This window comes from Zerene cesonia, chromosome 25, assembly GCF_012273895.1.
Source record: "Zerene cesonia ecotype Mississippi chromosome 25, Zerene_cesonia_1.1, whole genome shotgun sequence".
NCBI classification, from domain to species: domain Eukaryota; kingdom Metazoa; phylum Arthropoda; class Insecta; order Lepidoptera; family Pieridae; genus Zerene; species Zerene cesonia.
The window spans coordinates 3,528,139-3,551,295 of NC_052126.1; the positions used below are offsets into that span (position 1 = coordinate 3,528,139).

General features: G+C 33.8%; 2 protein-coding genes across 2 annotated transcripts in view; one reads left to right on the forward strand and one right to left on the reverse strand.

Moving 5' to 3' along the window:
* Window positions 1-393: 393 nt before the first annotated feature.
* On the reverse strand, window positions 394-1,888 carry LOC119836668 (pre-mRNA-splicing factor 38). The gene is made up of 2 exons (XM_038362060.1): window positions 1,216-1,888; window positions 394-642 (listed from the first exon to the last, which is right to left on the reverse strand). Exons 1-2 carry the CDS (start codon window positions 1,875-1,877, stop codon window positions 441-443), a joined length of 864 nt encoding a protein of 287 aa, XP_038217988.1. The 5' UTR covers window positions 1,878-1,888; the 3' UTR covers window positions 394-440.
* A 458-nt stretch (window positions 1,889-2,346) lies between these two features.
* LOC119836716 (structural maintenance of chromosomes protein 4) overlaps window positions 2,347-23,157 on the forward strand; it is a 51,122-nt gene continuing 30,311 nt past the window's right edge. Inside the window, exons 1-2 of the mRNA XM_038362149.1 lie at window positions 2,347-2,814; window positions 3,222-3,413. Coding sequence (XP_038218077.1) covers window positions 2,530-2,814; window positions 3,222-3,413 — 477 coding nt within the window. The 5' untranslated portion in view covers window positions 2,347-2,529. The remainder of the gene's footprint in view (window positions 2,815-3,221; window positions 3,414-23,157) is intronic.

Below are 23,157 nucleotides of genomic sequence, written 5' to 3' on the forward strand. Positions count from 1 at the left end.
AAGGCGCGGCGCGCAGAACAACCCGACCGGGTAGACACGAGAGGGCAGACGTCGTTGACGATTATGTTCATTAAACGATTTTTCGTATGACAAATTCGATTCTCAAAGCGATTTATTATTTCAGACAATACGTATATCCTACAATTCCTACTATAATATTATAAATGCGAAACTTTGTATGGATGTGTGTGTTTGTTACTCTTTCACGCAAAAACTACTGAACCGATTGCAATTAAATTTGGTGTGTACATAGCTAGACAACTGGAATAACATATAAGCAACTTGTTATACAGATATTCCTATGGGATACGGACTTACGCGGGTGAAACCGCGGGGTCCAGCTAGTTACAAATATGTTCATGATCTATTTTCCACTAAAATAAAACACATAAAAAATTTAAATGTCATTTAATCCTAAACTTATACCATCAAAAGCCCTATTAATACCGCCCCCTATCTCTCCGTCTGTCAACATCATGTCTATCTCTTCTCTCCTTATCCCTGTCTCGCTCCCGTACACGCTCTCTATCCCTTTCCCGCTCGCGCTCCCTTTCCCTTTCTCTTTCTCTCCTTCGTTCCCGATCTCTGCTCCTGGAGCGATCGCGTTTGCGATCTTTTTCGCGTCTGTCTCTATCGCGCGATCTGGAAGTATAAGGTTTTAATCAATTTTAGACAATTACATATAACTCAACTTGGTTCAAAAGAAGAGCAAGAGAGCTGCGATTTTCGAGTATATATCAGCATTAACATAACAATGAATCAATTAATCTATACTAATATCATAAAGCTGAAGAGTTTGTTTGTTTGCTTGAACAAGCTTATCTCAGGAACTACTGGTCCGATTTGAAAAATTCTTTCAGTTCAAGGCTATATATGTACCACGGGCGAAGCCGGGGCAGAAAACTAGTATCTAATATCTATCAATATACATGATACATAATCATAAGCCACTAGGGAGAAGTAAATATTTTTGAGGGCATTCAACTATACTCAGTGCCCATTTTTTTTATTTCAAATAATTTGCTATTCGATTGAAACTATGATGGACAATTAAATTACTTCCAATAATCTCTGGGATTAAAATTCCTCAGGGAAAGTGGTTGCACAAAATGCTATATGTACAACCACTTGCCTTGAGGAGTTGATGTTAATTTCTAAAGAATTAATGACATTGTGTATTTTTATATAATTTAACTATAACAAATAAAAGCATACCTGTCCCTTCTTCTATCTCGCTCCTTCCTGTCGGGTTCTCTTCTATTCTCTTTGGTTTCTGGTTCAGCATTATCATCATCTGAAGGCATCTCTTCGTCTAAATCGTCGTCTAATGCAGATATTTTAGGTTCTAATTCATTATTTTCCTCTAATACGTGCCTCTTCTGTATTCGCGGCAAAATAACATCACACAATCGCTCTTCCCGTAGCAATTCGTCAATAAACTCGTCCATATGCACAATTTCAAACTGCCCCTGGCGGTTTTGCCGCCGCAATTTTCTGTTATCATTGAATAATGGTTCTAAATATTTATAACAGTCCACAGACGCACCTGTTAATCTCATGTAAAATGCACCCAATGCACGAACATATTTGAACTCTTCGTTTTTAATAAATTCTACAACTATATCTTTTTCAGGTTGTATTTGTAACATTTTGAGCACTAAACATAGAAACGGTGTGGGATATATGAAGCCGCCGTGAACACCGCCGATGTATCGCAACTCCATAGCTTTGTCCACAAGCAATTCTGCTGTTAATGCAAAACATTCTTCTTTCCAATATTTTGAATCGTATATTCGCGACCTAATTATCTTTTCTATTAAATATTGAGGATTTGTTCCTCGAATCGATTTAGCGTCTTTTACCGTACGATTCGCCATTTTTTTGACAGTGACACATTAAACATTTCACTTAAGTTTACAGATAATATAGCTGCAGAAAGTCGTGACGACACAGAGTAAATTAAATAGATAGGTACTTATTCAGGCAAGTTTATTTTAGGTGAAATTATTTTAACAATATTTCTTTTTTTATGTCATAGCGGGCAAATGAACTGGTGGTTCGCCTGACGGTAAGCGATGGTACGGTATGGTACTTCCCTGGTACGAGCTGGCCCAATTCGTTCCGAAGCGTGCTGGGCTCCCATTCTATTATAGAACTTTTATAATAATTTAATTCAAAATTTAAATGTACAGTGGGATCTAGCTTATACCAAGTGTTTACTAGTGATAGTCCTTTGAACTAAAATAAAACATTATTTATTTTATTTCAAAGGACTATCACTAGGTATACTCGAGCATAAAAAAATCTCATGACAGTTGTTGAAAATATGAACGTCAAATTAAAGTTCAATAATATGTCATGGAGGAAATTCAAACCGCGCTTTGTAAACTGTGTTCGTTATTTTCATTTGGGTGAATTTAATTTATTAAACGCGTTTAAATATATTGAGTTAGATGTTTTAATGATTGATATTTAAGGTTAAATGTACAATATCTCACGTTAACGTTATATTCGTGTGTAAACTTAAAAATGCAGAAAACAAAGAAGAAATCTGAAGCTGAACCAATGGATGTGGACGAAAATCCAAGTCGAGAGAACGGAGACAGTAGTCAAAATAATGGGGAAAACGGTGAAATAGATCACATTTCTGATGATGAGGAAGGTGGTATGCGGATTGGTGATATTTACATTCCACCCGCGCCAAAACCTGCGCTTTCATTTGATACAACAGGGCCGAGACTTATTATAACACATATCGTAAATGAAAACTTTAAAAGCTACGCGGGAGTGCAAAAATTAGGACCTTTTCACAAGGTATTTACCGATTTTAATTTATTACTAGCTTTACCTGCTTCATCTGCGTATTAGTTCCATGTAGTTTGGCAAAATAGGTAGCCTTTACTTGAAGTTACCTCTATCAATAGATTTGTGATTACTTGTTTAATTAGTAATTTCATATAATAGTCAAAAATACTATGGAAAAAATATTACATCCTCTCTTACTAGGCTCCATGCTACTCTCAAAAAGTATTTTTTTTTTATTTTAAGTTTTTAACTAATAAAGGATTAAAACAAACTTACGTAATTTAATATAAGTATGCATTTAACTAATCTGTAACCAGTGTGTATACTTATCAGACTGTGCTTAGACAGGTCTATCTATCTAAATTTATGATTATAAAATACTCCCATTGTATATCACAACTAATGTTCCATTACAGAGTTTCACAGCAATAATTGGGCCCAATGGAAGTGGAAAGAGCAATGTCATAGATTCCATGTTGTTTGTTTTCGGTTATCGAGCAAGTAAGATCCGATCTAAGAAAATATCCGTACTGATACATTCGTCTAGTAAATTTCCAAATGTGAACAGTGCTAGCGTTGCTGTACACTTCTGCCAGATTGTCGATGGGGTGAGTTAACATTTCTATAGTTTCTTGTATTATTTATTTGACTTGTGTAGGAACGGGGTATGAAATTGAACCATTGTAATTTAATAAAGGAACAGATTTAATCAATTGAACATTCTAACAATTGTTTTTCGCTTTTTCATTGTTTTAATTAGATATAAAATTTTGTGTTACATTATTAAAAGGCGAAAGCCACTGACAACTGAAAAACAGGTCTTATTTAGCTTGGTAGTCAGTGAGTGGATGGTATTAGAATTGTATTTCATGATTTATTGTTAGAAATGTGTTTTTTTTTAATTATTGTTACAAATATGTAAGATTACACTTAATATATAACTTGCTAGATGCTCGTCCCGGCTCTGCCCGGATAACGAGATTCCTGGTTTATTCCAAGGGAGTATTTAATCCTGATAAAAAGTATCCTATCACCCAAGAAAGCTCATAACCTGTCTGTATACCAAATTTCATCAAAATTGGTTTAGTCGTTTCAGCGTGATTGACAGACAAACATGCAAACAAACAAGTTTTCACATTTACAATATTAGTGTGAATGTAATTTATAGGCAATTTTGTATGTAGATGTTGAGTAACTTGGATACTAATAGAAACATTTTAGAAAACATTAGAATATGTATGATGCTTATTAAATGGAAAAAAAAAACAAATGCATTCCTCAAATTGAAAAGTTTTTGATGACAGTTTCAAATAAATATGGGGTCCACATTTTAGAATATAACTAGAGTTTAGAGCATGAAGGAGATAGCATGTTTACTGACTAATACTCATACTTTATTTACACTATAACTAGAGTTTAGATCTAGACAGAGGTATGTTTCATGAATTAGTTATTGAATAAAAATAATTGATGTTTATTAGATATCTAAATAAGGGTGAATTTATTCTGTTGCATATTAAACTGGCTGGCTTAGGTTGCTATAATTAATTATTTTGCTATGTTTTCTTAATACACTTTAAGTTAATAGTAATAAGCTTGATTTTACTTTAACACTGAAGGACAGTTTTTGGTTCGTTTTTATATAGTTGTGAGTATAAATTTTTTTTTAACTTTCTGCAGTTTTCTTAGATAGCACTGCTGAACTATTATAACGCGCCAAAAAATGTAGTTTTCTACGGTTTCAATAGATGGCGCTGCTCTACTCTTATTACGCGCTATAGATATGACTTCCATCTTTTGTATAAGAAATTGCGTGTCACCAGTCATACAATATGACGTGACCTATGTGCTCGTTTGTTTGAATGCTATAATCTCAAAATATTTTTGTTTGTGGCAACTATATGTTATTAGTGAGCCACTAGAGTAGTTTGTACAAGGTCAACGCGTTCATGGTTTCAAAAAGCATTTAGTTTTTTCGTCTAAACGGACGGACGACATAAAATAACTCTCAATGGTTAATATCACAAGCTAAAACAAATATGCATCAGCAAATAAGTGAATATTATAAGACACGATTCATTTTTAATTTTCTCCGATATTTTTGTCATGTTTTTTGTAATATTTGCTTACTTACGTTATTTTAATAAAAGGAAATTATGTAAGTTCCGTGATTACGGATAAATCGAATCGTCAATTGTTAAAATTCCAACCATTTTTTAAATAAGTATCAAGTAAATAGGTAGCTTAACAAATAAACTCTATAAATATATATACATATATATATATTGCTGCCATCACTATTCTAAATTAAATCGTTAGTATAGCAGACATTCATTCAGAACTAAATTGACATAGGAAAATGATATAATACTTATACTTTAGTGCTTACATAATATATGACCGCGAGAGATTAATAACTTTTGCAGACAAATAATATTGTTCTTCATGTAAAGAACAAGTCTTCGGCCCGCGTCTTTGCGTTTTATAATTATAATTTCCCTCTTCCGTTTCATTTCCTAGTTATTTTTTTAAGTAAGTATTTAAAAATGTGGGCAACGAGAGAGTGGTTAATTTTATAGACGATCGCTACCGCCCATTAGCATTCACAAAGTTGTGAGTTTTGTGAGGTTGTGACCGTCTTTTAAGGTTTCGCTTTCGTCATTAACGTATCTGAAGTAAAGCGTCTAATCTAAAACATTAAATAGTGTTTTCATATTGGTTCTATATTACATATTTGATATTATTTTATGTTGCTTTAACATTCGGATTACTTAGTTAATATTTAAATCGGACTCGGTAACACTAGATAGCCACCTCATTTTGTTTTATAAAAGAAGAAATCCCTAAGCTTAAAAGGTTTCTCATCTCTCAAACAATTCACACGACATCAACTGGGTAGTTTAATAAATACACATATAATAAATAACTTATAATATCCTTGTTTGCGTTAAAAACATAAAATAAAAATAATCCTACTAATATTATAAATGCGAAAGTTTGTGTGTGTGTTTGTTGCTTTTTGCACGCAAAAGCTACAGAACCGATTCCAATGAAATTTGGTACGTAGACAGCTGGACAACTGTAATACTAATAACATATAGGCAACATTTTATCCCGATATTCCGACGGGATACTGACTTACGCGGGTGAAACCGCAGGGCGCAGCTAGTATTATATAACTTAATAATATCCTTCATTGCGTTTATAAACATATAATAAATATAATTTCTCATATATCTAGGATCACCTGCTTTTCAAAGTATTCGAATTGACATTTTAAATTTCAATCGAGCTTACAAATAACGTTTGGTGAAATTACGTGGGGTGTCGATTAAAAGGAACAACGAAAAACACAACCCTTACAAAACCGAATGAGTTTCTCGATTTGATCGATGTTTTTTTTGGTTTGTTACTCGAATAACTTTGTGGGCTTTCATCCTATCGATGTAGTCCTCGATTTTGCGTTTGATAGAACATTGTTGTCATTTGTTCCATGGTTCACATGGTTGGGTACCTCCCCCCATGAACGTGGGTGTTCTTTTTGTATAAAACAATTGTCTTAAAATATCGATGTTTTCATGTTTGTATTTCGATCGAGTATTTTTCAATTTAATCTCGCAATTGAATCGCATTAATCAATTATGAATAGCAGTTATAAATATCTTTATCACGTGTTTGTTTACATTCGTATATTTACAAAACATATATATTTTGTATATAGTTGATATATTTATTATTTCGATAAGTTGTAAATAGGCGGGACTTATGATGTTATGCATGGACAGTATTTTTTTTTTTATGTCACCGTCGGCTATGGAGCTAGTGGGTCGCCTGATGGTAAGCGCTACCACCGCCCATGAACATTTGGAGAGGCGTAAGGTCGTTTGCAGACCTTACGTCTCTCCAAATGGATTGCCGACTTCAAATTGGAAAGGGATTGATTAGAGGAATAAAGGAAAGGAATGGGAAGGGTAAGGAAAGGGATATGCTCTCGGACTAAACCTACGTATTGTTTTTTTCAACACAAGAAAGGAAACAGTTCTTCAATTTTGACCTACATAACACGACTTATATATGATTTTAAGTAAAGTAGTTAAGTGTAAAGAAAATAAAAAGAGTCTTAACATATATAATTATGCTAGTTAGTGATATTGTATACAATGGTATTGGTTTGAAAAAAAAAAACTCGATTTGTTTTTTTAATATTTATTATAATTCACTACTGTTCGCCTTCCTTGGACCTGGGTCCGGCGCCGCCCAACAGGTACGGGTCGTACGGATTATAGGGATTGTATGGATCGTACGGGATGTACGGATATTGGTTGTAGGGGTCGTACGGGTACGGATAGTACGGATTGTACGGATTGTACGGAGGGTACGGGGGGTTGTAATTATTGTTATTGAATAGGTCTTCACAGGGACCGTTGTATATCATGTATACGTTCTTTCCATTTTGCCTCGCGCAGTCTAGGTTGCATTTACCGGGATAGTTTTGCAAGTCACTGCCGCATACGCTCGAATCCGGGGCACAAGCGCAGGGTATAACAAATTGGGCATATGAGGTGCCCAATGAGACAAGAAAAACTGAAAAAAAATTACACATATTAAGAGATATGGGATTCGCAGAAGCAATCGTTGATTGATGGCGTTTAGTTTTGCCAGTTAAAATAACATTTTTTGAAGACTTGCGTTCAAAATATAAATAAACATATTGAATAAATATTTCCGTATGTTCATACATCTATATGCACGTATTAACGAAGAAATATACCCATGCTTTTGACCCACGCTACACACATAAGGAATCAGGCTCATGATCAGACCTACCAATAAATTTGAATTGAAAAAGAGATTTTTCACTTCGGAGATCTAAGATTATTATAATATAGTATGAGGTTATATGTAACTTTATATTTTTGATAAATAAAATATTTTCCCCAGTATTTACCAATATAAACTTACCACAAAATGTAAACAGCCTCATATTGAAGCCACCCACCAACGCAAACAACAATATATTATAAACAGTATAGCACCTGGTTATATATAAGTGATTTATTTAATTTGCGTTGCCAATCATTGACGTCAACCACATCAATCACATTAATTGATTTCAACGGTACAGTTTTGATATATTTCCTCTGTAAAGAATGAACTTTCATATTGTGTTTTTAGTGTATCATGTTATGAAGGTTATAAATATCTCGTATCAACGCGCTCTTGGCCAGCGTCACGGATTATGAATTGTATCCCTATAGGAGACATATGGAATGGGAACTTATATGGGCTGATGATGATTATGATGATATAAAGCATGATCTTTTTTTTGTTGCATTTGATCATAACAAAAATTTAACAAGCAAATGTTTAATAACAAAACTGTAATAGCTTCTACTAAGTATTTTCTTGTGTTTGGTTTCACGCGAGTATTATACATTTAGAAATTAAAAACTTTTGTAACGGATTTAAACGCGATTTATTCATTATAATATTAACCCGACGTTTCGAACATTTTACAGCGAGCTTGGTCACGGGGAGACTGGTCTCTGACTGGACTGGACTGGAGACAGTGTTCGAGACGTCGGGTTAATAATATAATGAATAAATCGCGTTTGAAATCCGTTAAAAAGTTTTTAATTTCTTAAAGTTTCTACTAAATTTGTCACATACTAATCGTGGTTTCAATTCGGTGATAGGAACATTGTGAGTAAATCAAGTGTCCCATAACCATATGTCAGACGATATGGGAAGATGGTTCTAGAAAAAAAAAATCTAGCTTCATTTGCACCACTCTGCATCCCGTAGTACCTTAAACACAATAAAATTTAGAGGTAGTGACGTGATACAATAGTTTTATCCTACTAATATTGTAAATGCGAAAGTTTATAAGAATGTGTGTGTGTTTGTTGCTCTTTCACGCAAAAACTACTTTACCGATTGCAATGAAATTTGGTACGTAGATAGCTGGACAACTGGAATAACATTTAGGCAACTTTTTATCCCGATATTCCTACGGGATATGGATCTACGTGGATGAAATCGCGGAGCACAGCTAGTAGATAATAATTCGTAAAATTGGTAAAGGCAGGTTATTTATACATCTCGAAATAATAACACTCTGTTATAATAATAATATACAAATTATAATAATAAAATAATATCTAAGTATAATATGTCTATATTGAATCTTAATAAAATATATTCGCATTGTATAAGAAACGTCCAATAGAATGTTGTATATATACAAGTAATATAACTGTCGAAAAGAAAAGAAAAAAATAAATCTAAAACTTTATCTAACAATTTCCTTAGTGTCAATTATAATTGAATAAAGTGTGTGATATACCTATAATTTGATAATGTGTAAATTAATTGCAAATAAAAATTAAATATGTTACAGCATCATCATGCGTGTACATTATATAGTATATACAGGTTAAGTTGACGTATTATACATATAGATTACATCGTTTGTTATTGATTGGATTAAAAACACACTGTCCTATCCCGTCCTATATAATATTTCTGGATTTTTACATGTAAAATACGATTGTTTATGTCCTAAATAACTAATATTTGATGTAAAATGAATAATTAAGTCCAATGTAGCCGATAATTTTTTGATAAAACCCTACATTCTTATGCCTCGTTGGATATTTGATAAAATGTAGACAGTATGAAATAGATCTGCAAGGCCATAATATATTAAGATATTTTTTAAAGTAAAATTAACTTTCAATATTATATTTAAATCCTTCAGTTTTAAATGTCCGTACATAACTGTTCCCTAAAGCTATTATGATTTATCAGCAGAGCACCTTATTATGGTTTATAGAACAATTTTATTTTTGAAATGATTTCTTTTTTATTGTTAATCTTTATTTAAATAAAGACTTGTCGTTCGTACGATATAAAGTAAGCCTTTAAATGTGATGTAACTTTTTAAAATAAGGCCGATAATTCCTCGAACGAGTCTCAGATAAATTCACATTAGCCTCTACTTTATTGAGGAAGTTTTTAACGGCACTATTTTAAAGAATCTCATACTAAAAAGCATTATTTAGCTGGATGGCTCTGACATATATTTTATGAATATAATATGGACGTAAATATTTTTAAAGTATACGAGAGAATTAAATTGTAATTTCGCATAAGTAAACATAATATTGTAGGATTGTTAAGGGAAAAGTTGAAGTGAAAGACGCTTCTCATTGTAAATATTTATTCGGTTAAGGCAATTATTCTCCTTCTTTGGATCTTGGTCCGGCACTACCCAACAAGTATGGGTTGTACGTATCATAAGGATTGTATGGATTGTACGGGTTGTAAGGATAGTACGGATTGTACGGAGAATCCGGAGTATAGGGGTACGGCGGCAGGTTGTAGATATTAAGGTTTTTAAGGAGGTCTTCGCAGGGACCGTCGTAAATCATATAGACTTTTTTTACATTATGACTCACGCACTCTAGATTGCATTTACCGGAATAGTTCTGGAAGTCACTACCACACACACTCGGTTCCGGAGGACATGCGCACATGTAACCATGGCCATTCGCTGTGACCGATGAGAGAGCAGTCGCTGAAAATTAAGTCATTATAATTACAAACATATAAAAGCGTACTCGAAGAATCTGCAATGCAAGTAAATCGATAATTATATATAAATCGATAATATAATGTAACTTTATTGAGTTTTTTTGTAGCTTTATTAAGAGCAATACAGAATAAATAAATAAATTAATTAATTAATAATTTGTCTTTAAAAATTGTTCCCCGAAAAGAACAATTTAACAACAATTGTATAACGTCGGATGCACAATTATTACCATGTTTTCATTTACACATTCCATAAATTGTTATTGTAATTGACTTTGATTAATGGCGAACATTCTTTCAGTGTTGGATAGCCCATTTATTGAGGAAGGCTATTATATATATATATATTTTTTTTTGTCACAGTCGGCAATGGAGCTGGTGGGACGCCGGATGGTAAGCGCTACCACCGCCCATGGACATTTGTAGAGGCGTAAGGACGATTGCAGACCTTACGCCTCTACAAATGGATTGCCGACTTTAAATTGGGAAGGGATTAAGAAAGGATTAGGATAAAGGAATAAAGCAAAGGACTGGGAAGGGGAAGGAAAAGGATATGGGCCTCCGGCTCCCCCACTCACCGAACGAAACACAGCAGAATGCTATTTCACGCCGGTCTTCTGTGGGGGTGTGGTACTTCCCCGGTGCGAGCTGGCCCAATTCGTGCCGAAGCGTGCTCGACTACCACATACAACTACAACTACTACTACAATTTGCTATATATGTACCACGCGTAACCGAGATGGACCGCTTTATAAATTTGTCGTGTCGTACTTTTTGTTAACAAACTTCTCCGAAACGGCTGCACCGATTTTTATGAATTGGATCTAAGAATCGGCCAACATCTATTTTAAACACCCCGAAAGAATAAGGCAGAACAACGTTTGCCGGGTCAGCTAGTAGTAATATGAAAACCTCCTTGTGCAAAGTACATAAAATTTCTACACCAAAATAAATTGAAAAAATAGCACATTTAAAATAAATATTTCAATAGACTGAGAAGATATGATGGAAATATAATTATCGCACTTAGTACCTGCCTACATATATTATCTTTTGAAATAAATAGTGAATTTACCAAAAATTATTATAAACAGCTTCATATTGAAGCCACCTTCTACCGTAAACAATAATATTCTAAGCAGAATTTAACCCTTTTATATATGATATACTTATTTAATTTGCGTTTCCAATTATTGACGTAAACCACATCGATCACATTAATTGATTTCAACGGTACAGTTCTGATATATTTTTATTCTTTATGATTATGTCCTTTCATCGGTTTATAGTAAAGCCAACATATTCACGGAAAACATCCGTTGAACAACACTTGATCAGCAATGTTGTTGAAAACTTTGCTTTTAATATAGCTACGAATACGAATAGCTATAGTTACGAATTGGGCGAATGATATTCAGCTACAGGACGTCGCTGTGTGGGGGACTGCCTTCAACAAGATGATGGACTGTCGACCTGATTAAAGTGACTGGATTCAGGCCGCTGTTGATCGCTCGTTTTGGAAGTCTTTAGGGTAGGCCTATCTCCAACACTAGATGTCCAAAATATATAAGACTAGTTTCAGCCCGCGGCTTCGCCCGCGTGAAATTCGGTCATATCGCTTTCATCTTCCTATTTCAACTCCTTCTACCCTTTTTTTTCGCGATAAAAATTATCCTGTGCCCTACCCCAAGTTCAGTTCTGCCTTCATACCAAATTACATCAAAATTGGTTCAGTGGTTTAGGCGTGAATGCGTAACAGACGGACAGACAGACAGAGTTATTTTCGCATTTATAATATTAAGTATTTGCATGACTTTTACTCGTCAAAAGATATGATTGTAGCATTACGTGTTTAACACACTATAAGATTAGCATATTTCCTGGAGCGTATTATACATTTCGAATGCATAGGATCATATATATTTTAAGGCATTATTAAACACGATTTTATGTCATGTAGATCTCTCCTCGGGCGAGGACTTATCAACATACGTTAGCTTCGAAAGACGCAATGTAGCAACTTCTCAACATGTTTTCGCTTTGTTGCCAAACAAATACATGAATATGTAGCATAATGGTCTATGGATTGATTGATTACCCGCTAAGCTATTTCGAAGTAAAACCTTTATAGCCTACTAATATGCTCATATGTGTTCCAATAATTCAAATACTACTATTTTTTTTCTATATACTGGCAAGATACTATTTTTTTTATTAACTACTATTTTTTCTCCTAACAATTAACCATTTACAAAGTAAAGGTTGATCAAAGTGAATTGTTTTCCATACAATCAACGACTCTGGTCACTCATTATGTATTCTAAATGACTACGCTGTATGTAATAAACAACGAATAACATTTTGAAAGGTGAGGGAATAAGTTAAAACTGCTAATATGTACAAGTTATTTAGGAATATCATATTTTGGTTGTTAAATTATTACAATTATTTTGTAGAATGAAGAAAAAGTCATGAATTCTTAGCTTTTGCACGCGGCTTCGCACGCGTTTAATTAGTTGAGTAGTTAGCGGAGTAGTTTAATAGATGTGATTATACATATAAACCTTCCTCTTCAATCACTCTATTTATTAAAAAAAAACCCCATCCAAATCCGTTACGTAGCTTTAAAGCATACATAGGGACAAAGGGACAGAGAAAGTGACTTTCTTTTATACTATGTAGTGATAAAACGTTCCATTATGATTTTTATCATCCCCTGAAATAGCTTTTTATCATTAACGATTTTTGTACAAAATCTCTAAAAAACAAAATTGCAAATAAAATAAATTTTTATTATAACGCGTTTTCCGTAATTGAAACACGTTGTTGCTGAATGCCTTTGTTAACTAGTTTTCACTAGAAAAACGGAATTAACTTTGTCTAAAATTAAACAGATACGAGTACTATTTAAATTTAATTTCTTTAAATCTAAAAAAAACGGGAAGTAAAACATATTTGTTTGTTAGTACAATTTTATTTCAAATATTAAAACATCGGTGGTATGGTCATTCAGTTGTAATATATTGCATATAAATATAACTTTTAATGTATTTATAATAGAATACCAGTTGTTTTTTTTTTTATTTTTATTCGACACCATGATGATCATTGGTCAGCGTTTGTCCGCGGACTGATTAACGGATTCGGGGGTCTATAATTAATGTACGGATTGTACAGATTGTAGGGGGGATTATAGGGAGGATTGTAGGGGGGATTATAGGGGGGATTATATGGGGGATAGTTATTGTTGAACAAATCTTCACAAGGCCCGTTGTAAATGAGATATATCTCCCTGTTTTCGCGGTTCGCGGTGCACCTCATTTCGCATTCGCTCGCGTAGTTTCTCAGATCGCTGCCGCATACGTTCGCCTGTGGGGGGCAGTAACAGGGTAGCTGGGAGGGGTTGAAGCCCAGGGAGTAAGCGCTCGGCGCGCTCACTGTGAGCAGCGTCGCTGAAAACGAGGGAAAATTATCAAATCTGAACATCAATGAAAACACTTTATTGTGCACCTTTACAGAAACAGTAGAAACAAGAAAGACAAATTACAAGTATAAATTTGATTAAATGTGTTATAATTGGCTCTATTCGCGTTCAAATGAGGGAACTCTTTAGCTTTTTAACGTATCAGGAGCAACCAGCTGTTTAAAATATACTCTCAAATAAATACGTGTTTCGTAATTGTTTTCGTCTTATGTAGTGTGTCCTAAAAATCCTTTCCTATCCCACTAACATTATAAATGCGAAAGTTTATGAGGTTGGGTGTATGTATGTGTATGTTTGTTACTCTTTCACGCAGAAACTACTGAAGCTATTGCAATAAAATTTAGTACGTAGACAGCTGGGACAACTGGAATAACACAAAGGCAACTTTTTATCCCGATATTCCTACGCAGGTGAAACCGCGGGGCGCAGCTAGTGTATATGTGCTTGGTCCTAGTATTTTTATGCGCGTGTGTGTGCGTATAAATATAAATTCCGTTAATTTTAATTAAGTATGTTCAAATACATATAACTCCTGTTATGACTTGTTTCAAAAGGTATATTTGGAAATTAATATTGCTATATAATTATATACCATACTAGCTGCACCCGGCAAACGCTGTTCTGCCTTACTCTTATCATTTAGGGGTATGAAAAATAGATGTTGGCCGATTCTCATAGATACCGGATAAGCACAAAAAATTTCATCAAAATCGGTCAAGCCGTTTCGGAGGAGTATGGCAACGAAAACTGTGACACGAGAATTTTATATATTAAGATAACAAGAGTTCTATTAACTCACCACACAGGATACGTAAATCCATGTTTCCTTATGTTTCAGTGCCCTATGAGAATGCTGTAGGTGCCCTATGACTAGACCTATTTATATACCCTAGTGATATTTACGATTCGCGTATCCAATTGTAACAGATTAAAATGTTACGTGTGATTCAATCACGTAAATTGATTTTGTGACGGTATTTTCATATGTTGTTGTTACCTTTCTTAGATCCTTAAGTAAATGTAATGAACTACGCTATTTTTAATCAAGTTGTTATAATTAATGTTCTTTTACTTTTTCTCGGTTCGATGGAATTCGATACATTATTTAAGTTGCTACGGAGATGGTAAATGGGTTGGTAAGTTAGGGAAATATTTCATTGATGTGCCTACCTACTGCGTAGATATATTAGTGAAGATAAGCGAACTTTATCACTACTAATTTCTTTCACATCATCTAAATCAATATAACGAAAATCATCTATAAATAATACAAACAAACAAACAACCAAAATTTCATTCATAAATGTAAAATTTCAACCTCATCGGTTCAGCCGTTTGGAAGTTATGTGAAAAAGGTAAAGGAACGGAAGGATTACAGTTCTCACTACCAGTCGTCCTATTTATATATATTAGCCGCTTTCCCGTAAGAATGAATCATTTTCCCATAGTAGAAAACGCTTCTAATGGTAAAATAATTTTTCAAATCGGTACAGTAGTTTTGAAACCTACTCAATACAAACAAAGAATCAAATCTTTATTTAACCTAATAATGTAAGTGTAGATAACAATGTATGGGGTAAACTATTCCTAGTGCCCTAACTAAGGTACAGGTTTAGGACAATTTGTATTACATTGAAGATAAAAGTAAAGCACCATAATTAGGCATTGTCAACGCCTTTCATGGCTCATAATAGCACGTTATTATTAGCAGTACCATATTTTATTTTTATGCATATTTTAAAAATCCATTAGAAGTTGTATAAGTTGACATTACTTTTAATTTTTTAAGTTTGACTATGAGTAGGTGACACTGGGAATACATGAACAGTGTTATCAAGGCTGTATTAAATCTAGATTCATTGGAAATTTTGTCATCTAAATGAACACACGACACTTTACGTCTAGATTTAACCTTCCAATATTAAATTGAACAATCCCTAACGGACAATCAACTGATACCGTAAAATAAAACCTCAAATTCATCCATTATCAAGTTTATTTAAAGATTTAATCACAAGCTCCATCGTGCACCACATGCAATTCTATACCCTGGTTGAAAGCGTCGCATTTCATGTTGCATTCGCCTGCGTACGTTTTGTGGTTGTTAGCGCACACAAGCGCCTCCGGGGGGCAAGCGCAGGGCACTCGCTCTGCGTGCGCGAGCGCAGCAGTTGTTAGGAGGACTGTGGACAATGTTAACAACTTTGGTCATTGATTTGTAAGAGAGATTTCAGGGATGTGTTGTGTGTGCGTGCGTGCGTGCATGCGTGCATACGTGCATGTGTGTGTGTGTGTGTGTGCATGTGATTGTAATTGTGTGTGTGTGTGTGTGTGTGTGTGTGTGTGTGTGTGTGTGTTTGTGTAAGGAATGAGATATAGAATAAGTATACATACTACGTAAAAGTTTGTTAGCAAATACATATGTTTAGCATCCCCTGCGTACGCCTATGGCAATGGTCTTCAAACTTATTATAAACTAGCGGACCGCCCCCGGCTTCGCCCGTGATACATATATAGCCTATAGCTTTCTTCAATAAATGGGCTATCTAACACTGAAAGAATTTTTCATATCGGACCAGTGGTTCCTGAAATTATTACGTTCAAACAAACAAACAAACTCTTCAGCTTTATAATATTAGCACAGATTATTATCGCTTACTACTTATATATTATATTATATGTCCTACTATCCTATCCTATAAATGCGAAAGTTTGTAAGGATGTGTGTGTGTTGGTACTCTTTCACGCAAAAACTACACAACCGATTGCAATGAAATTTGGTACGTAGACAGCTGGACAACTGGAATAACATATATATTTTTATTTGTCAAGAAATTTCTCGAGTTTCAACGGCGTCTCATCACATGTTATTTTTTAAATTTCACGCTTATATTTTTACTACAGAATAATAAGTACAAGTATACAGGCTTTAATTCACAATATACATTTTAAAAAACAGAAAAAAAGAATGCTCAGCTTATAATCTCTTCTACTCACCAATTAATAACAAAAACTTCATAGTGTATACTGTCCCTGTTAACTCCGAGCAAAAAATGATCAATATAACACAATACAACTTTATATATTTGCAGATAATATTGCTAATTATGTAGGTACATTTATTGCCCATACAACCGTCTCGTGGCCATAGAAATTGATTTGAGAAACAACTCTTTGACATGTAAGTAATTACGAATGTAATTTCGCTGTTACATGGCTTTGTGTATATAGCGTTAATGGTTATTTATTAGTGGTTTTGAATAAGAGCTGCTCGAATATTTAAAATCAATGAAAATTAAAAAAAAATATATCGAATGTTAAATCACCTCCCATTTGGAGATCATTTTCTTTTCTAATACCTATCTATCGCAATTTTATAAATATAAAACACTAGCTGCGCCCCGCGGTTTCACCCGCGTAAATCCGTATCCCGGTGCCTATATGCTATTCCATTCCAGTGTCTACGTACCAAATTTCATTGCAATCGGTTCAGTAGCTTTTGCGTGAAAGAGCAACAAACACGCACACATCCTTACAAACTTTCGCATCTATAATATTAGTAGGACTAGTTAGAGAACTAAAACCTCTCTAGGTTTAAGGAGATAGAACGGATAAAGAGAGGATGAAGAGGACAACTCTCGATGTTCTCTCTGCGTAGATTCTGATTTTTTTTCATTTAATTACATATAACTGCATTATTTTCATATACCTACGTTGCTTATTCATATGAGGTTTAATATTAAGCTGAATCTTAACACACTTAAATTAATCATAGTCATTGTGAAGAGCTCCCTTCATGTTCCCAAATCAAAACTATGCAGGTATAGGGTAAATGATGCAACTATTCCCCATTTTTATATGCTTAAATAGAACCAAAAAAATCTAGCCTTTCATACAAAGTCGAGTGCATCAAGTAATACCTTTAATTTGTATGTCTCATTGCAGTTAATGTCACGTTAATTATATGAATTGTTTAAACGATAATTGGACATTACTTTTATGTTTTTACTAATGAGTTAGGGTTTTTTTCAAATTGTATGTAGCTTATACGGTTTTTACAGCAAACAATACAGATATTGCCCATTGTCTGGGCTGTTTATTTATTTATTTCAGTAATTTGCCATGTATATAATGCTGATAGTATAGAACCAGCTTGTATAATGTACAATGTATTAGTATTTCAATACTGTAGAAGCTCCAGGTATATAGTCAGTTTAATAAAAATTTTCAGACAGTTCAGAGTTTCCTACCACCAATTCCAAAGGAATTTTTAATTAAATCAAATCTAAGGGGAAATCTGCAATAAATTTTTTTGATACTGTATCTTGTAAATAACTATAAGTACATGTGAAACTTAAGCTATTATATAGATAAACAGGCGCTACGAAACATAGGTATATTTTGAATTTAGTAAAACAATCCGGTTCCATTGCGATTTTTATTTATTTTTATTATTTATTATTCTTTTGGAGTCTTTGTAGCTTTATAATCCTAAGCCTCCAAACACGGCCCATCGTGTATTTTAAATAGCATTATCTGTTTAAAAACTCCGTGACATCGCATGATACATGTACCCGGATATGTGTGAAGGTCGCTGGCGCAGATCGGCTGGCCCGGGGAGCACATACATACGAAGTCTAGCTGACCTGCCATATTATAATGTAGCATCGACAGCAGTACTGGAAAAAATGCGTTAAATTTTTGGCTGGCTTTTCATATTGTAGATTTTATTTATGCTTTTTATCATATTATTGTGAATAATCACTAGCGGTCCGCCCCGGCTTCGCCCGTGGTAAATATATGGCCTATAGCATTCCTCAATAAATGGGCTATCTAACGTTGAAAGAATTTTTCAAATCGGACCAGTAGTTCCTGAGATTAGTGCATTCAAATAAACAAACAAACTCTTCAGCTTTATAATATTAGTATAGATTAGGAGGGGAAAGAAACCTTTGCCCAGCAGTGCGAAAGCTGTGGCTGATTAAAAAAAATCATTAGAAAGGAAAATCACAACTTCTCAAACTTAAAAACTTAATGGGCTTCAATAATGTCTGCATCTTTTAAAAGTTCGTTTCTTCCTTTCCTGCTTTTATTCGACTTTAGTTCTTTTATACGATGGAATAAATTGTTGATTCGTGTATCGTATTTGTATATATATAATTAAAATAGTTAATTTTGATCACTCACATATGTTTAAATTATCCTTAAAAAAGAAACCTTACCAAATAAATGCAATACTTTCATTGTCTTCATCGTGGCAGTATTACAGTGCTGTACGATATATGGTAATTTAATATTTTCAGACTAAATGATTTTATACTAGGAAACTAGTAACAAATTTTATTACCAGTGTGTCCAATGTATGCAAATAAGTCACGATCATTATAAAATCATGTTAGTGGTTATTTAACTATATGTATTTTGAAGTGTGTAAGCGCCTACCTACTTATGATTGTTCATTTTTTGATGCTATGTGGGGGGTTACTCTTTTTAAAATGCGTTTTATTTAGTTTATGTAGGTACTTTGTTATACAGAAATTTGCTGGATATTAACAAAGTTATTCTCCCGTTAAGCATAATATTGTTTTTATACAATTCTCAATTCTGAATATTAAAGTGATTTAATGTTAAGCCTAACTGTATGATTATTTTCTACAAAAATGGTCACTTAGCTCCCTGAGGAGGAGAAGATAGGTTGCTACCTATCAGATTCTAATATTGGATCAAACCACAACAATCTCCTACCAAACTCAAAAACAATCACGCCAATCGTTTGAAAACCCATCGAGTTATATGATAACAAACCAAAAATAGCATCTTCGAATTGAAAACCCTTTGAATTACTTTTGAGACGAATTGTAGTGTCGTAAAGAAATGATTTTTGCAAAACATTTCGCTTTTTCTACCATTAAAACATTAATTTCACTCCAACAAGGGGCTACTGAAAATCAGCGCTGCGCATAACGCGTAGCACACGCTGAGTAGTTACCCTTTTTAGCACCACACCGTTTAGTCATAAGTACACTTTTTAATTTTAATTTTAATTTAACTGTAAATGTGGTGGTGATAAATAAACATTTCTTTCTTTCTTTCATTATCCAGCGTTTGCACAGTGATAAGGAAGGGCGCCCGTTATCGTTATTCATTCTTGTACATTATACATATATTTTAAAGGCACATTACATTTTAATTATAATTGATAGCTATCTATCCATTATAATGAAAATGTCAACATTATTTTATCTCCATGAACAGAAAAATGGTTAAATTATAAGTAAACTTATTTTGTATCATTTTATTATGTATTGTATATGTTATTGTATTGGCATTTATTGGGTATTTTCCAAAAGAAGCGTGTTGTGTGTTTGTTATTCTTAAAATTCGAAAAGCGGAACGGATCTATATTTTCACATATGTTTATGATTAATTTTCAAGATTGGTTTTTGCTCCTCCATACGTTTCTTCGGTCGAAAATCGTGTTATGAATTAACGCCATTATCTGCAATTTCCATCGTATAGTTTATACAATAAAACGCCTGTTATACTTGACTCGCACTGCATATTGCACTCCCCGTCGTACGTTTTGAGGTTGTTCGCACACACGGGATCGCCAGGTGCACACATACAAAAGAAATTGTGTTTATCGGGTCTGCGCCCGTAGATTGTTGAGACGACAACCATCAGAGCCACTGAAATGCAGGTTGGGGTTAAAAAGCTGTAAGACTTGTAGTTGGGACATAATATAATCCTACTTTCTTACTAATATTATAAATGCGAAACATTGTAAGGATGTGTGTGCGTTTGTTGCTCTTTCGCGCAAAAACTATTGAACCGATTGCAATGAAATTTGGTACGTAGAGAGCTGGATAACTGGAATAACATACAGGTATCTTTTTATCGCGATGTTCTTACGGGATTCGGACTTACTCGGGTGAAACCGCGCAGCTAAAAAACTATAATAACTACACAAGACCTTGTCATAGTTTGTTGAATTAATTAGTTTATTGTCACATTACTCTTAACTCTTAGATCGCTCAAGTGAAAATGTATGTCGTTCTTTCACATACAAACTTCTGATGAAATTTATGGAACTATATGAAATGCCACAGTTTATCATATAGGATAATTTATTCCTGGTTACTGCGTTAATGAAGCTGCTGGATTCAGCATGTAATATGACTATTTTAAATAATAGATTCTTCTGTTTTTATTTTATGATAATGAGTACCATAGTAAAAGCGGGCAGTGGGCATGTGGTGATCGCTCACCATCAGGCGAACTACCAGCTCAGTTACCCGCTCTGACATAAAAAAGCTACTGCATTATAAATATTAATTATTAATTTTCGAATACGACTTACGAAGTAGAAGAGACGTCTTCATCTTGCACTGTAAGAATGGAAAGTAGTTACTTTAGATGGTATGTTTTATATTTTTTTGCAATCCACTAATTATTTATTAAAAATAATTACTACCCAATGATGTAGTTACGTTAATTATGTGAATTGATTTTTTACGAGTTATTTGAAACATTGGAAAAGACTTCATGTTATAAATTGATTTCTTCGTCCGTTTGTTCCCTACCAATACCTTATGTTTTTCCTCAAAATTTAACTACGTATCTATATTTTCGGGTTTTTTAGGTTCGCTGAATTTAAATGAAGATAATAAAACTTCATCATCATCAGCCCATACATGTTCCCACTGCTGGGACACAGGCCTTCTATTGCTATAATTTGCATAATAAATTATATCATACTAGCTCCGCCCCACGGTTACGGTCACCCCCGGTCACCCCCGTAAGTCCGTATCCCGTAGGAAATCGGGAAAAAATTACCTATACCTTATTCCAGTTGTACAGCTGTATACGAACTAAATTTCATTGCAATTGGTTCAGTAGGTTTGCGTGAAAAACAACAAATACACACACATCCTTTCGCATTTATAATATTAGTAGGATAGGATACATTATATCATATACATAGTAAATATAATATATAGTAAATATAATATATATAGTAAATATAATAAATACAAAAAAAAAAAAATTAAATAGAAATGAAGGGTGAAAGAGACTATTCCCCACAACACAGGGAATTCTAGTGTATAGAATAGTGAACTTTGTAATTTTAGGTTTCTTTTTTTTTTAAGTAATAATAAAGATTTTTTAATTTTTTTTTCTCTGTGGGTTTGGTCCATAATCCACCTCGCTGGCCAAGTGTAGGTTGACAGATAAATTGAAAACTCCATTTATTTCCTGTACGCTTGCCTGGTTTCGAACTCCGACTTTGCGATGTAAGTCCGAGATTCTCACCGTCCGAGATTTTTTTGACCGCGTGATCAAAGGAAATTAACAGAAAGTGTCTTTACACACATGTCTTAAGTTTATATATACAGCCAAAATAAATCCAACAGAAACTGAGGTATTTTTATAAAGTCTAAAAAGATCTTGTACTGTATACAATCAGCCGAAAAATGCCAACCATCTGAATTTGTTACATGTAGATTGATTAGTTACTCATCACAATGGATGTTCCCTTGGAAACTACGGTGATCAACCACGCTAAAATGTAGACGTCTCCGGCCTTCTACTATCTTTAGATACCTATACATATTGTAGATATTGGTATATTTACGATTAGTATTTATGGTATGGTACCATAGATACTAAATATCTCCGTTGAGATGTGAAAGGAAGAAAAACAAATAAATTAAATATACTCTTAATTATATGTATTATATCGATTATTTGGTAGTGTGAAAGTGTACTTTTGAGCTTATTTACACGGAACCACTTGAATTTGTGTCGAAGGTCCGACTCACACTTGACCATTTTTTTATTTTTATTTTAAGCTAGAAATATTTTGATTTTTATTCTCGTAAATAATATGCAAAAAATATAGACATAAACTGAGAGACAGACAAAAATTTGTTTTAAACGTAGATTTGGATTCAGGACTTACGAATATCATCATCATCATCATCACCAGCCTTATATGTTCCCACTGCGGGGACACAAGCCTCCTATGAGGTTACGAGTATTGATAATGAAAAAAACTTCTGATGAATACCTTATGTGCACAGAATTAAATCTGTTATTAAAGTATTTAAAAGTGTGAACAACGCATATCTTTTACTAGCTACGCCCCGCGGTTTCACCTGCGTAAGTCCGTATCTCGTAGGAATATCGGGATAAAAAGTTGCCTTTATGTTATTCCAGTTGTTCAGCTATCTACATACCAAATTTCATTGCAATCGGTTCAGTAGTTTTTG

What these genes read in the sequence shown, in the direction of transcription:
- LOC119836668 (XM_038362060.1), bottom strand. Translation starts at nt 1,877, where the DNA reads ATGGCGAATCGTACGGTAAAAGACGCTAAATCGATTCGAGGAACAAAT. An exon ending in CGAGATAGAAGAAGGGACAG is followed by an intron (nt 643 to 1,215) that starts GTATGCTTTTAT and finishes TTATACTTCCAG; the next exon opens with ATCGCGCGATAGAGACAGAC.